This window comes from Salminus brasiliensis, chromosome 1, assembly GCF_030463535.1.
Source record: "Salminus brasiliensis chromosome 1, fSalBra1.hap2, whole genome shotgun sequence".
In the NCBI taxonomy this organism is placed as follows: Eukaryota; Metazoa; Chordata; class Actinopteri; order Characiformes; family Bryconidae; genus Salminus; species Salminus brasiliensis.
The window spans coordinates 19381999-19394575 of NC_132878.1; the positions used below are offsets into that span (position 1 = coordinate 19381999).

At 38.9% G+C, this 12577-nt stretch overlaps 1 protein-coding gene across 2 annotated transcripts in view; it reads left to right on the top strand.

Annotated features, from left to right (window-relative positions):
• The window catches only part of fibcd1b (fibrinogen C domain containing 1b), a 164039-nt gene that overhangs the window by 54761 nt on the left and 96701 nt on the right, over nt 1-12577 (top strand). For both annotated transcript variants that reach the window (XM_072674073.1, XM_072674082.1), the window contains one exon: nt 6630-7109. In XM_072674073.1, coding sequence (XP_072530174.1) covers nt 6630-7109 — 480 coding nt within the window. The remainder of the gene's footprint in view (nt 1-6629; nt 7110-12577) is intronic.

Here is a 12577-nt window from a genome sequence, read left to right on the forward strand (position 1 = left end):
TTACTTACCAACACAAATGTGAACCATGAAGTCAGAAAAGTTAGATCTGAGGAATAAAAAGTGTGTATTGAGGAATAAGACCCGTAATGTGATGCCTCAAGCTGGCATGCATCAATGCAGATATGCTAAATAGATTAATACATGCCAAAATGAGTCCCTTATGAAGAACATTTTTAATTAAAAATCTAGACACAGGAGAACACAGGAGAGAAAAAATAAATAAATAAATAAAAAAAATAAAAAAAACAGTTCCCCTCCAAAGTTCTACTAAAGAGAACATTATTCAAATATATATTTTGTTTTACTGTATAAACTTTTACTTGTTATGATAGACACAAATAAACAAGCAAATAATGTTACTATTTACAGTCTGAATACTCTAGTTGTTAAAGTGTTGAAATATAAAATACATCAACATTTTAATTCATACATAATAAAATTTAGAAAAGTACTTGTATGCCATTTTTAAAGGATTAAAGGATACATCCTGCATTCAGCATCCTACAATCTGTGAACTGGAAAAGTCTGTCATTGTTGTCTATCACCTTTTGTTAGCAGCTATTGAAAATTCTCTACTGTTGAAGCTGGTACTTATGTACTTAAGTATTGAAAATTTATTGTGATCTTATATATGTCCTTAAAATATATCCACTTTGAAATACTGAGCAGTCTAAACATGTGTGCACATCCTTAATTACTGAGAGATACTGAGAAGTATTAATAGGTACTGAACATGTATACATCACAAATACATCAACATCCACTTTTATAGAACTACCCACATATTGCTATGAAGTGAAAAAGTATGCAAAGTCTCATTGCTACTTTCTTGTGGACCACATGTCACCTGCCATGCATGTGGCCATTTTTAAGTCAAGGCCATTTCCTCCCCTCATTATAACAACCACAGATGTCATACATATTGCATGAGGTGACACACCATGCATTATATTGAATAAACTGTTATTTTTAAACACCCATGTCAGTATTTGCAATATGTGATCTGGTTTGGCTCTTTGTGATATAGGAATATACATCATAAAACTCCACTTAACAGGAGGGGGTGAGAGAGAACGAGAGAGAGAGAGAACGAGAGAGAGAGAGAGAGAGAGAGAGAGAGAGAGAGAGAGGGAGAGAGAGAGAGAGAGATTTCTTTGCATTAACAATTCTTTCATAAGTGCTTCCAAGAAATCCATTCATTTCCCAGCGCTGCTCATAAAAGCCAATCAAATTGCGAACCAGTAACCATCCATCCATTAGCATGGGCCAATAAGCCAAATCAGCTAATTTGCATATTAATTCGCCATCTTCACAAGGGAACACATGCACAGGTATTAATTAAGCGAAGTACACATTCATGGTTAATACACACTGTTACACATACAAAATGTTAGAAAACATTTTGAAACTAGGATAAACACACACACACACACACACATTCTCACTCACACACAGTGGTTTAATTTCCCCTCCTGTTAACTGAGGTGGATGATGAGCAAAGAAGGAGAATAGATTAATTGTGTGAAGCAGGTAATGAAGTGATTGAATAATTCACCAGTATCTGTTCGAACACAGAGAGTGATTAGGCAAATATATTATAATTACAGTTTCAGAGAATTAAACTTTTAATAAGGCAGATTTTCTAATAAAAAAGATGACTAAACATTTGCAAAAATGAATATTACCTAATGGTCACAACAATACAGATTCTAATGTGAAGTGAAGTCGCCCTGCATTCTGTGAACTGGAGAAGTCTGTTCTGTCATTGTCGTTTATCACCTTTTGATAGTAGCTATTGAAAATGCTCTACTGTTGCCACAAGGGTGTAGAATTAGGGAGGGATACCCAGCCACTACTGAATTGTCCTTAGCGGTCCTAAAGCGGTCTGCCAGCATCTAGTCAATGTATTTGGCACACAACCGGCTAACAGATTAATTCTCTACCGCATCCCTAACCCACATCGCTAACAGAAATGGCATGGCTGTTTATTGCTAACCAACTGAAGTGTTGTGGTTGTTAGAAGCACCAAAGCTCTGTCAACTAGATGTGCACTTAGGTTGAGTGAGAGACACCATCCAACAGCTGTGTGCTCAAAAATCACATATTGTGCTGATTCAGTAAGAGACTTATTATTATTACTTATTATTAAATGAGGAACGATTCTGGCAGATGGATTACAGAACTGCTGGCAACCCTAAATGATAGTGTGTGCTAGTGTGTGATTATGTATGGCGGTTAACCTAATTTGTGATATACTCAGTCAGGATAGCTTCCAAAAAAAAAAAAAAAAAAAACGAAACTTAGACATTGTAGAATCTTAAGCTACTTTACATAAAGTCATAGTCTAAGAAAAATAAATCTCAGTGCTAATGAGTAGAGCCAGCAATAATGGTAATAATAATGCTCAACAAATCTATAAATGTGTTTGCTCTCTGTTCAAAAGGCTGTATCATTGTGTTACTTTGTCTGGTGACAGAAACAACCTGACTGTGTAGTAGCTTAGACAGAGGAGAGGAAGGTGAAAAGGCAGGGTCACAGGTAAAGTGAAATGATGACTTGGCGACATGCTGGTAGTTAGAGACAGTATTGTGACTAATGCTAAGCTGATGCTGTACAGTGGTTCATTGGTGTGTGTTTGAAATGAGAGCTTTAATTAGGCACATAGTGTCTCACTGTTCATATGGCATGCACCAGCATGTAATTTTATCAGGTGACAGAAGCAATCCTGCCAGGAAGTAGTTTGTTTCCTATAGACTGGGATGTTTGCCACTGCTGGTAGACCCATATGACCATATGCTTTGATGCACCTACAAATTCAGCTACTTCCTTCACACTATGATCTTTGACATGCCCAAATGCAATCACTCTTTTCTCACAATCAATAGCATCTGCTTTGCGACCCATTTTTCACATATGGAACACACACATTCATTTCACTGTACCTCCTCTTCTCAATCTATAAATCCCACCGCACACCCAGCAGGTATTCATTTGCAGGAGCCTGAAGTTACTACCACCTTAAACGCACAGGGTGACTTTTTATTTGTCCAGCGAGCTTACATTAACATAAAAACATAAAACTTTTACCTAGACCCTAAAAACATCTGTCAGAGATGTTATTTTCTTAAGGACTCTTAATTCAAAGAACAATGACTAAAATGAAGTGTATATGTGAAGAACCATTATAAGGTATAAGGAACCTACACATAATGTAAAGCTTCTACGTAAATTTTTTAGTAGAGAACGTTCACACTGAAGGTTTTTCACACTCACACATCTCGCCTACTAAAGGTTTTTTTTTTTTTTTCAGGAAATCATTATCGGTTCATCAGTGGCATAATTCCAAAGCAGACTTTTGGCACAGTTACTTTTGAGATGTGGCAGTCAGTTTTTAGTATGATCAGCGCTTGCATTAGTTTGGAAAGGAGAAATAAATGTGATACATGATCATTCGACACAGTCACAGACTTGATGATCCTTCTGAGTTTTGCAATCAGATGTTATTCCATGTACCATATGAGGGCACATCTGCTGGGTAGCATCTGGGAGACGGAGAGCGAAAGAGCGATGGATCGATGGTTAGCGCACCTGCATCTATTCTTCTCTCTCTTCCTTGCCTCGTCGGACTTCGCTAGGCTAATTGCTTCCAGGGGCTTTTAAAAATCACTCTCCCTGCTGTCGAAACTGTTATGCTGATGATTATGACAGGGCTAATACCCACCCTCCCCCCACCGTCCTCCTTCTGTTGTTCCTCCTCTGTCACTCGATTTATCTCTCATTATCATTTCCTTATCGCTTTCTCCTCATCGTCTTTATCTCCTTTATCTCCATCTTTCACTCTTTGTGTGCCTCTCTTATCGCTCATAGGCGTAGATTTGAAGCAAGAGAAGAGGTTGTGTCCTTCCCAGTAACTGCTGCTCAATACATCCTTGTAACTTAACTATATATTAACAGTGTGATATGGCCAATAGTGTTTGGCCCAATAGTAACCATGAGAGTAGGCAACTAGTTGCACCCCACCAACCATATATATATATATACATATATGTGTGTGTGTGTGTGTGTATTTGTACAGGTGGATCAGACACAGCAGTGATGCTGGAGTTTTTAAACACCTCAGTGTCACTGTTGGACTGAGAACAGTCCACCAACCAGAAACCTCCAGCCAACAGCGTCCTGTGGGCAGCATCCTGTGACCACAGATGAAGGTCTAGGGGATGACCAACACAAACTGTGCATCAACAGATGAGCTTTTGTCTCTTTACATCTTCTATGTTGAACCAACTACATAGGGGTATCTAATAGAGTGGACAGTGAGTGGACACAGTGTTTAGCAGCTGCACTACTGTGTCTGATCCACTCATACCAGCGCAATATACACCATGTCAGTGTCAGTGCCATTGCCACCACTAAAACACGACATACTCTACGATGAAGAACAGGGTAAAAGCAGGCTAACAAAGTATGCAGAAAAACTACATGGACTACAGTCATTAATTTTAGAACTAGTGCTCCTATATGGTCAGTGGAGCTGATAAAAAGCAAGAGTTGTCATAATATTTTCTGTTATATATTCTGTACATATGTCTGTTTTTTTATCTCATTTTATGTCTTTGCATTTTTTTTACTTTGATCTTTATGTTTTTTTATAAAGTATTTCTTTTTTATTATTTTATATTGTCATTTCTAGTAACCAGGCAGTCATCAAAGCATTTGACTGCTAGTTGGAACAACATAGCATGCAATCTAACATACAATTGGCATACAACTTAGCATACAACTGGCACATCAAAGCAATCGCATAGCAATACCCTAGCAACCACTTGAAACAGTAGTGACCACCTAGCAAACCATAGTAACCACCAAGGATAAAACAGCATACTGTCTTTATTATAATAGCCTGAGCTTATTAGTTTACTTGGTCTAGCAGATTTCCTTTCTAACAGATGCCATGTATCTGTAGTGGTTAGTGTAATGTAGTGTGTAACAAACTGCCTTTCCTATGGCAAACTAGAATTCCCCTGCTGGAATAGAAACACCACTCTACACAAATAGACTCTACATGGATGCTGTATTAACCTACCTGTATATAATTCAAATGAAAGTCTCCTTGGATAAGAGTGTCAGATAAATTCCATAAGTGTAAATTTAAATAGCTTCTTCATCTAAATGTACACTTGTGTGTCTGGATGACACCCGTGTATTGCTATCTGTTATATAATCATCTTTTATTGCTATCTGATATATAATCATCTTCTGTACAACAGTAGATCGAAAGTCTGGGCATGCAACTGGTAATGAAGAAAAGCAAACCTGACGTTAGGACCTTTTTAGCATCAAAGGCAACTTCTGGGTGTAAGGATAAGTTTTGACATGCAGAAAATCAGTCAGAGACGCTTAGTGTCTTAGTATATAAATAAATATAAAGCTTTATGGTAATGAAGTGCATATCATGGGGGGACAGTAACGTGGGTTATATATAAAAGCTAATGTTAGTGACATTAATAAATAAGACACTTACTGTCATGATGACGCACAATAACTGTGTATAGCTCAGATCAAAGGGAGATTTATAGTGTAACATGACTGTTGAAAGTATAGTGAAATAATACAGATTAAAGTATTACTTTATAAAGTATTACTATAGAGTTACAGAGGGTAACATGGCAGTTACATGGCATGGTGCATGCTGCAGATAGTGTTTGTATCGTACAGCTCCAGGGGCCTGGAGTTGTGGGTTCGACCTTCATCACGGTCACTGTCTGTGAGTGCTGTGTTGTCCATGTGTCTTCGTGGGTTTCCTCCAGCCTTTCAAAAACACAGATGGTAGGTGGCCTGGCTATGCTAGTTCTCCCTAGGTGTAAATGGGTGTGGTACCCTAGGATGTACTGACGGCCTGTCTATCCCAACTAACATGTCCATACGGGCACCCGTATGGGTAGCCAGAAAACAGAAAGTGTTGTCCTCAGGTTCCATGTTGGCCCCAAATATGAATGCCCACCAGGGTCAGTGATGGGTCAAGGAGGGGTTAAGCACGGACCCCAACGAGGTTGTACACTGCACACTTTCCGCCTATGTAAGCCCCACGTGAGCATGTTGGCTAGGAAGTAGCTGTTCCTGCACTTGCACCCAATGATTCTTGGGGAGGCTGGTGAATGAATATAGAGTCATAAGGTATTGTATTTATAACAGTTAGTCAACATTATATGCGTGTATAGTTGTTAATGTGCAATTTTCTCTTACCATAGAGAAACTGTGCCTAGTTAACTGTAGTTGACTACAGCAACATAGCACAGCTTGTTATTGCAGTATTTGAAATTAAAAACTGGAAATGTAAATGGTGGAAATGGATTGTCAGCATACTGTAAAGCTCCTAACCTTCTAACAGCTTCTAAAACAGTGCATTTATGGATACGCTGCACTGTACAACCAGTGTGTAGTAACAGCATAAACCACATTGAAACAAGTAGCTGATTGGAGAACTAATATTATTATTATCATTTTACCATATTTTTGTTTTTTTTTCTCCTGCTTTTATTTTATCATGATCAATGTCCTGTCCTAAAATTGCCTTCAGGAGCCATATCACCCACCCTTACATGTAACACTCTCTATCTCTCTCCCTGTAGAGAATGAGCTGCAGTTACCTGCTCTGCACCATCCTTCTCTTTGTGGCTGTCCTCCTCGCTGTCACGGTAACCGGCACCATCCTCTTCATGAACCACTACCAGGCCCCACCCATGTCAGATGGCCCACCCCACATCACCACCAACCAGGACGAGGCCAATGCCCTGGTGACTGTCGAGAGGGGCGACGGGTCACGCATCAATATCTTCATCGACCCCAATTGCCCAGACTACAACAGCAACTTTCTGCGGCTAGAAGGGGTGCAGACATCTCTGCTGCACTCCCTCACAGACCATGACTCAGACCTCAAATCAGTCAAAGGCCAGGACCGCGCCTTATTGGTCAACCTGGCTGAGGAAGTGGCCAAGCTTTCAGCCCATGCTGGCCAACTGAAGATGGACTATGAGTCCCTGAGGAGAGGGCAAAGCAACCTTGGACAGGACCTCAATGCGCTGCAGAGTGAACAAGGAAGGCTTATACAGGTAGATGTGCACCCATACACATGCTTATATATGTATAGTGTCAGATCAGATACACATGCCACATAGGTGCATTTGGGAGGTTTTCAAGTACTGATTGTGACGAATGAGTTGCTGCACTATTTTCTTTAGCCAATGACATCATCCATCAATACTACTAATAATACTACTTAAAAGCACTGACTACTGACACAAGTGTTCAGTTGTGCTTACAGAACTTGTATAATGTCTATAGGTGTCTATAGAGTGGAATGGTCTAGAGGAGATGCGTGTGCATGTACGGCCATGCTCTCCAATGGCATGCATTAGTTAGAGGCCTACAAAACCTCTTGCACTTGCTCTTTACTGGGAAGCAATGGAAGACCATTCAGTACCTTAAGAATGCGTTGGAGTGCCAGTTGGGATCCAGTTCCTTTTTTAATTCTTTAGATTGTAGAAGAAACATTGTATAAGTAAATGTCCACAAACTTGCACACACAGCTTGTATAATCTCTATAAAACATTACGCTCTGGAGGAGTGTAAACTGGAAGGTAAAACTCTATTAGAATTGGACTGTGGAGCAGTGGAACATTGTTCTCTGGAGTAGTGGAGCTCCATCCAATACATTCAGGATAAGTTGGGATGCCAGTTGTGATCCAGAGCTTATCACTAGTTATCAGTGCCTGACTGCACTAATGCTTTTGTGGCTGATTGCAAGCAAGTCCTTCCAACAATGTTGTGGAATCTAGTGAAAAGCCTTTCTCTGAGAATTGAGAAAAGACTACATCAAAGGGGAAACCAGTTCCTTTTTAATACTCTGAATTTTAGAAGAAACATTGGATGAGTAGGTGTCCACAAACCTTCCGATTTCTTTTGAATAGTCTTGATATTAAGAAAAACACTGTGTGAGCCGGTGTCTATGAACATCTGGCCATATAGTGTTTTATTTGGGCGGCAGCAGTGACAGGTATGGTAGTTGCATGGTGTGTATGAGGCTGCACAGCAGCATTTTTGCACACCTCAGAATCCCTGTTGAGTTGAGGACAGGCCACTAACTAAAAATATCCAGGAAGAGAGTGACTGATGAAGAAAGAAGATAAGCCACAGTATCAAACGCTATCAAGATAAGCTTACCAAACAAACAATTAGTTGAATGCATCATTTGTTTTCTAAAACTTAGTTAAGCACCCTTGTACCTTAATAATAGCATCGGCCTTGTTCTATAAAGATTACACCAGTCTCTTGAGCTATTTCTTGTCTGATTTAGCCCACCCCTTCATTCACCCCTGGGTGAACATTTCAGCTAGAGTTCAAGTCTGCCTATTTCAGAATTTCACCTGCTGTTCCAAATTAAGAATGAGGATTTGGGAAGTGTGGTGATTTTGCTGGGTAGTCCCACTGCATCTCAATGTTCCATCATGTCTGTTGAACCTGGCATATACACAAATCTAGCCCTATTTACCCAACATGTGTCATCCTGGAATGTAGGAGTGTCAGTGCTGCATTCTGCCTGTGCATAAAGCACAGAGTCAGTGAAGGAGTGGGCTAAAATTGACAGGAACCTCCCAGGGGACTGGTGCAATCTGTACCTGATAGGATTGACACCATTAATAAGGCAAGAGGACATGTGACCAGTTATCAGAGAAGAAATTATGCATGTGACTAAATTTATCTGGGGTGCTTAGGTATGTGTAACACAGTGGCCAGTAAGTGTGCCCCAATGTTACAGATGGGTTAAAGTCAGTGACTGGGAGCCTATGAAGTGAACCTATACAGTAGGTGTCCCAGATAAAGGACAACTAGGTATATATCAGTGGGCTCTGTTTTGATTAGCTGTCCTGTACTTTATTCCTCATGCAAAAAGCACTTAGAGCTGAAACACTCCTGAGAACTGCAGTGTGAATGATCAGGGATAAACTGTGGTTGACTGAACGAGCAGAGATATGTAAATGAGTTGGATCTTGTGACATGAGAGATACTGGGATTTAAAACAAGCCATTTTAGGCTGGGGAAGAAAGAGTAGGCCTATGTAATTCAAACTTCAGTTTTCCATGATGGAGACCCTTTAATGCTATAAGCTGGTGTCACTGACAGTGATGGAAATGTAAGGGGGTTGTGTCAAATGCAATGCTTTGGCATTTAGCATTTGGCATTTAAATCTAGATGGGATGGCCACTGAAGAATACAGAACATTGTCATATTCCAGACAGTTTGAAACCATTTTGAGAAGACATGGTGCATTATCATGCTGGAAGTCCTTAGGATCTGTGTGCCTTTGCAGAAGCCGAAATCAAAAGACCAGGCTACATTTTTTCAGTTCAGTTTTGGAGAGCCTCTGCCCACTGCAGCTTCAGCTTTCTGTTCTTGGCCAACAGAAGTGGACCTTCTTGTGTCTTCTACACACATGGACAAAATTGTTGGTACCCCTCAATTAATGAAAGAAAAACCCACAGAAATAACTTGAATCTGACAAAAGTAATAATAAATAAAAATGCTATGAAAATTAACCAATGAAAGCCAGACATTGCTTTTCAGTCATGCTTCAACAGAATTATTTTTAAAAAATAAACTTATGAAACAGGCCTGGAATCAAACAATTCCTGTAACTGTCAATGAGACTTCTGCACCTCTCAGCAGGTATTTTGGCCCACTCCTCATGAGCAAACTGCTCCAATTCTCTCAGGTTTGAAGGGTGTTTTTTCCAGACGGCATGTTTCAACTCAACCAAAGATGCTCAATAGGATTTAGGTCAGGGCTCATAGAAGGCTACTTCAGAATAGTGCAATGTTTTCCTCTTAGCCATTCTTGGGTGTTTTGCAAGACCCATGACCTGCGACTGAGACCAAGCTTTCTGACACTGGGCAGCACATTTCTCTCTAGAATCCCTTGATAGTCTTGAGATTTCATTGTACCCTCCACAGATTCAAGACACCTTGTGTCAGATGCAGCAAAGCAGCCCCAGAACATAACAGAACCTCCTCTGTGTTTCACAACAAGAACAGTGTTGTTTTCTTAATATGCTTCATTTTTCCACCTTTAATATCTTTAGAAGTTTTTCTGGGCTCTTTTGTTACCATTCATATTATCCGTCTCTTTGATTTGTCATCAATTTTCCTCCTGCGGCCACGTCCAGGGAGGTTGGCTACAGTCCCATGGATCTTAAATTTCTGAATAATATGTGTAACTGTAGTCACAGGAACATAAAGCTGCTTGGAGATGGTCTTATAACCTTTACCTTTAACATGTGTGTCTATAATTGTCTTTCTAATCTCCTGAGACAACTCTTTCCTTTGTTTCCTCTGGTCCATGTTGAGTGTGGTACACACCATGTCACCAAACAGCAGCCCTGTATACAGGCCCACTGACTGATTACAAGATTGTACTAACTTATGCTAGCTACATGGTCTTGGCCCATCTACTGTCCTATTGGATTAACTTTGACCTATTCAGAGTGCTTCAAAAAGCTGCTATCAGCAACTTAATAGCTGCATTTAAATTTTACATTTATATATAAATGTTTTAGTAATGTCTTTAAGATGGCTTCACAACATTAACTGAAATAGTTTAACCCCATTTAATATTAATGTTATGGTTATCTGAGACAAAAGAACTCAGAAAGGCTGTCAGAGTTGATACCACTAAAACACTGGACCTTTTTTGTTCTCTTGGCCAAGGCAGCATTAAGGGATTACTTGATAGTTAACAGTTTCAGTTACTGATCCCATACTTCACCAAAACATATAAGAGAATAAACATTACAGTCATAAATAATAAACAAATCTCAGCTTAACAGCTTCATAATAAACATTCATAAATTAACTAATAACTGCATTGTAATAAAATAGTTATTGGTAAATCAATGCACATATTAAATATTAACTGTGTACATGTGACATCTGCCACCGCTGTTAAAACAAATCCTAGAGGGGCACAGATGACATCATATTATCCTCTGATGACATCATATTTGGCAGCATTTGATTCCTCTATTTCCTCTGGATATAATACTTTATTTCATTATAGTACTTTGTTTAGAGCTAAATAGAGTTTAAAAAGTCCTTAATACTTAAAAATATGTTTCATATTCCAAAGTGGAGCTTTAGCCATAACTAGTGGTGTAACAGATCACAAAACTCACGGTTTAGCTTGGATTTCTTTTTTTAGATCAGCAAAAAAAGAAAAAATAGAGACACATGTGAGACAGTAATTTTAGCTTTTTTTTTGTTGTTGTTTTTTTAGGCTTCATTTTTATGAAACTAGTGACTTTTATTTTGATGTTGTCAGTAAGTGATGTAGCAGTTGAGTTTAGCAGTTTTTTTTTCTTTCATCCCATTCCGCATTAACAGATAAAAGTGTCTATCATTCTAAAGTTGACCTACTTGAAGATTCCTCCTGTTTACACTCAGCTTATGTCCATATCAGCTCTCCACTCACACACCAGAGTAATGTCGCTGCAGGTGGGTGGCCTTGTTGCCTTATGGCTCTCCTGGCTCAATGTTTACAAACCATAATGGTTTTATCCTCATGCTCCACTTTGTCTGTCAGCTTCTCAGTCGGTGTGTTTTCATTACAGCTCTGTGTCCAGACTGAGGAAATTGTTACTGTTAAAAGTAACAGTGGCAGTAAAACTGTATTCTACACTATTATGGGTGATAAACTTTGGTGATTAATTCATGGTCCACATGCATCCCGAACTGCAGGGGTCACGCATCATATGGATCAAGGATCATTCATGAGGATGCATAATGCCTCACTTTCTTACACATAAGTTTATTTGCAAGTTAATTTCAGGTAAAGTCTACAAATTAATTTCACAACAAACATATTTGTTCATTTTAAAATACAGCAGTAAACACATTCTGAAGTTTAGATTTCTCAATATTCAATATTAGCGAGAATATTGTTATTTAATTTATGAACACTTTGATTATTTAAGTTAAAAAATAAGTAAACTTAATAAGTGAAACTTTGTTGTAAAGTATACTTATGCCTCAATGATTTGTAACTAAACTGAAGTGAATTCACAGCTGTCTTATGGTCGACCTACCTATTAATTAAGTCCCTTTAAGAAATATATTAAATGTATGATCCTAGTAATTGGACGTATACAAAAGCCTAGATTGATGTTAAGGAAAACATCCAGTAGCTCACTAGTTCAGTAAGTAATACATGTGGCTTATAGTTGTGGGTCCATAATCCTGAAAAATGAATATTTGTTTTGCTGTCGCTACAGCTGTAACATGCTGCAATATAATAAACTGCAGTAAGTGATAGGAGGATAAACATGAGCACAATGGAAGTCACCTAGCACCCGTCTGCATGTTACTGAAATCTAAAACTCTAATCACTGGATTTGCAGGTGCTGTCTGCTGCCTCATGTTAAGTGAATTACCACCGACTTAAAGCCTAAGTTTAATCTGAATTAGACTTAAGGTTTGGGATTAACACCCTTTTTCTCTCATGCGAGTTACTGACAAGCTCTGACACGTTA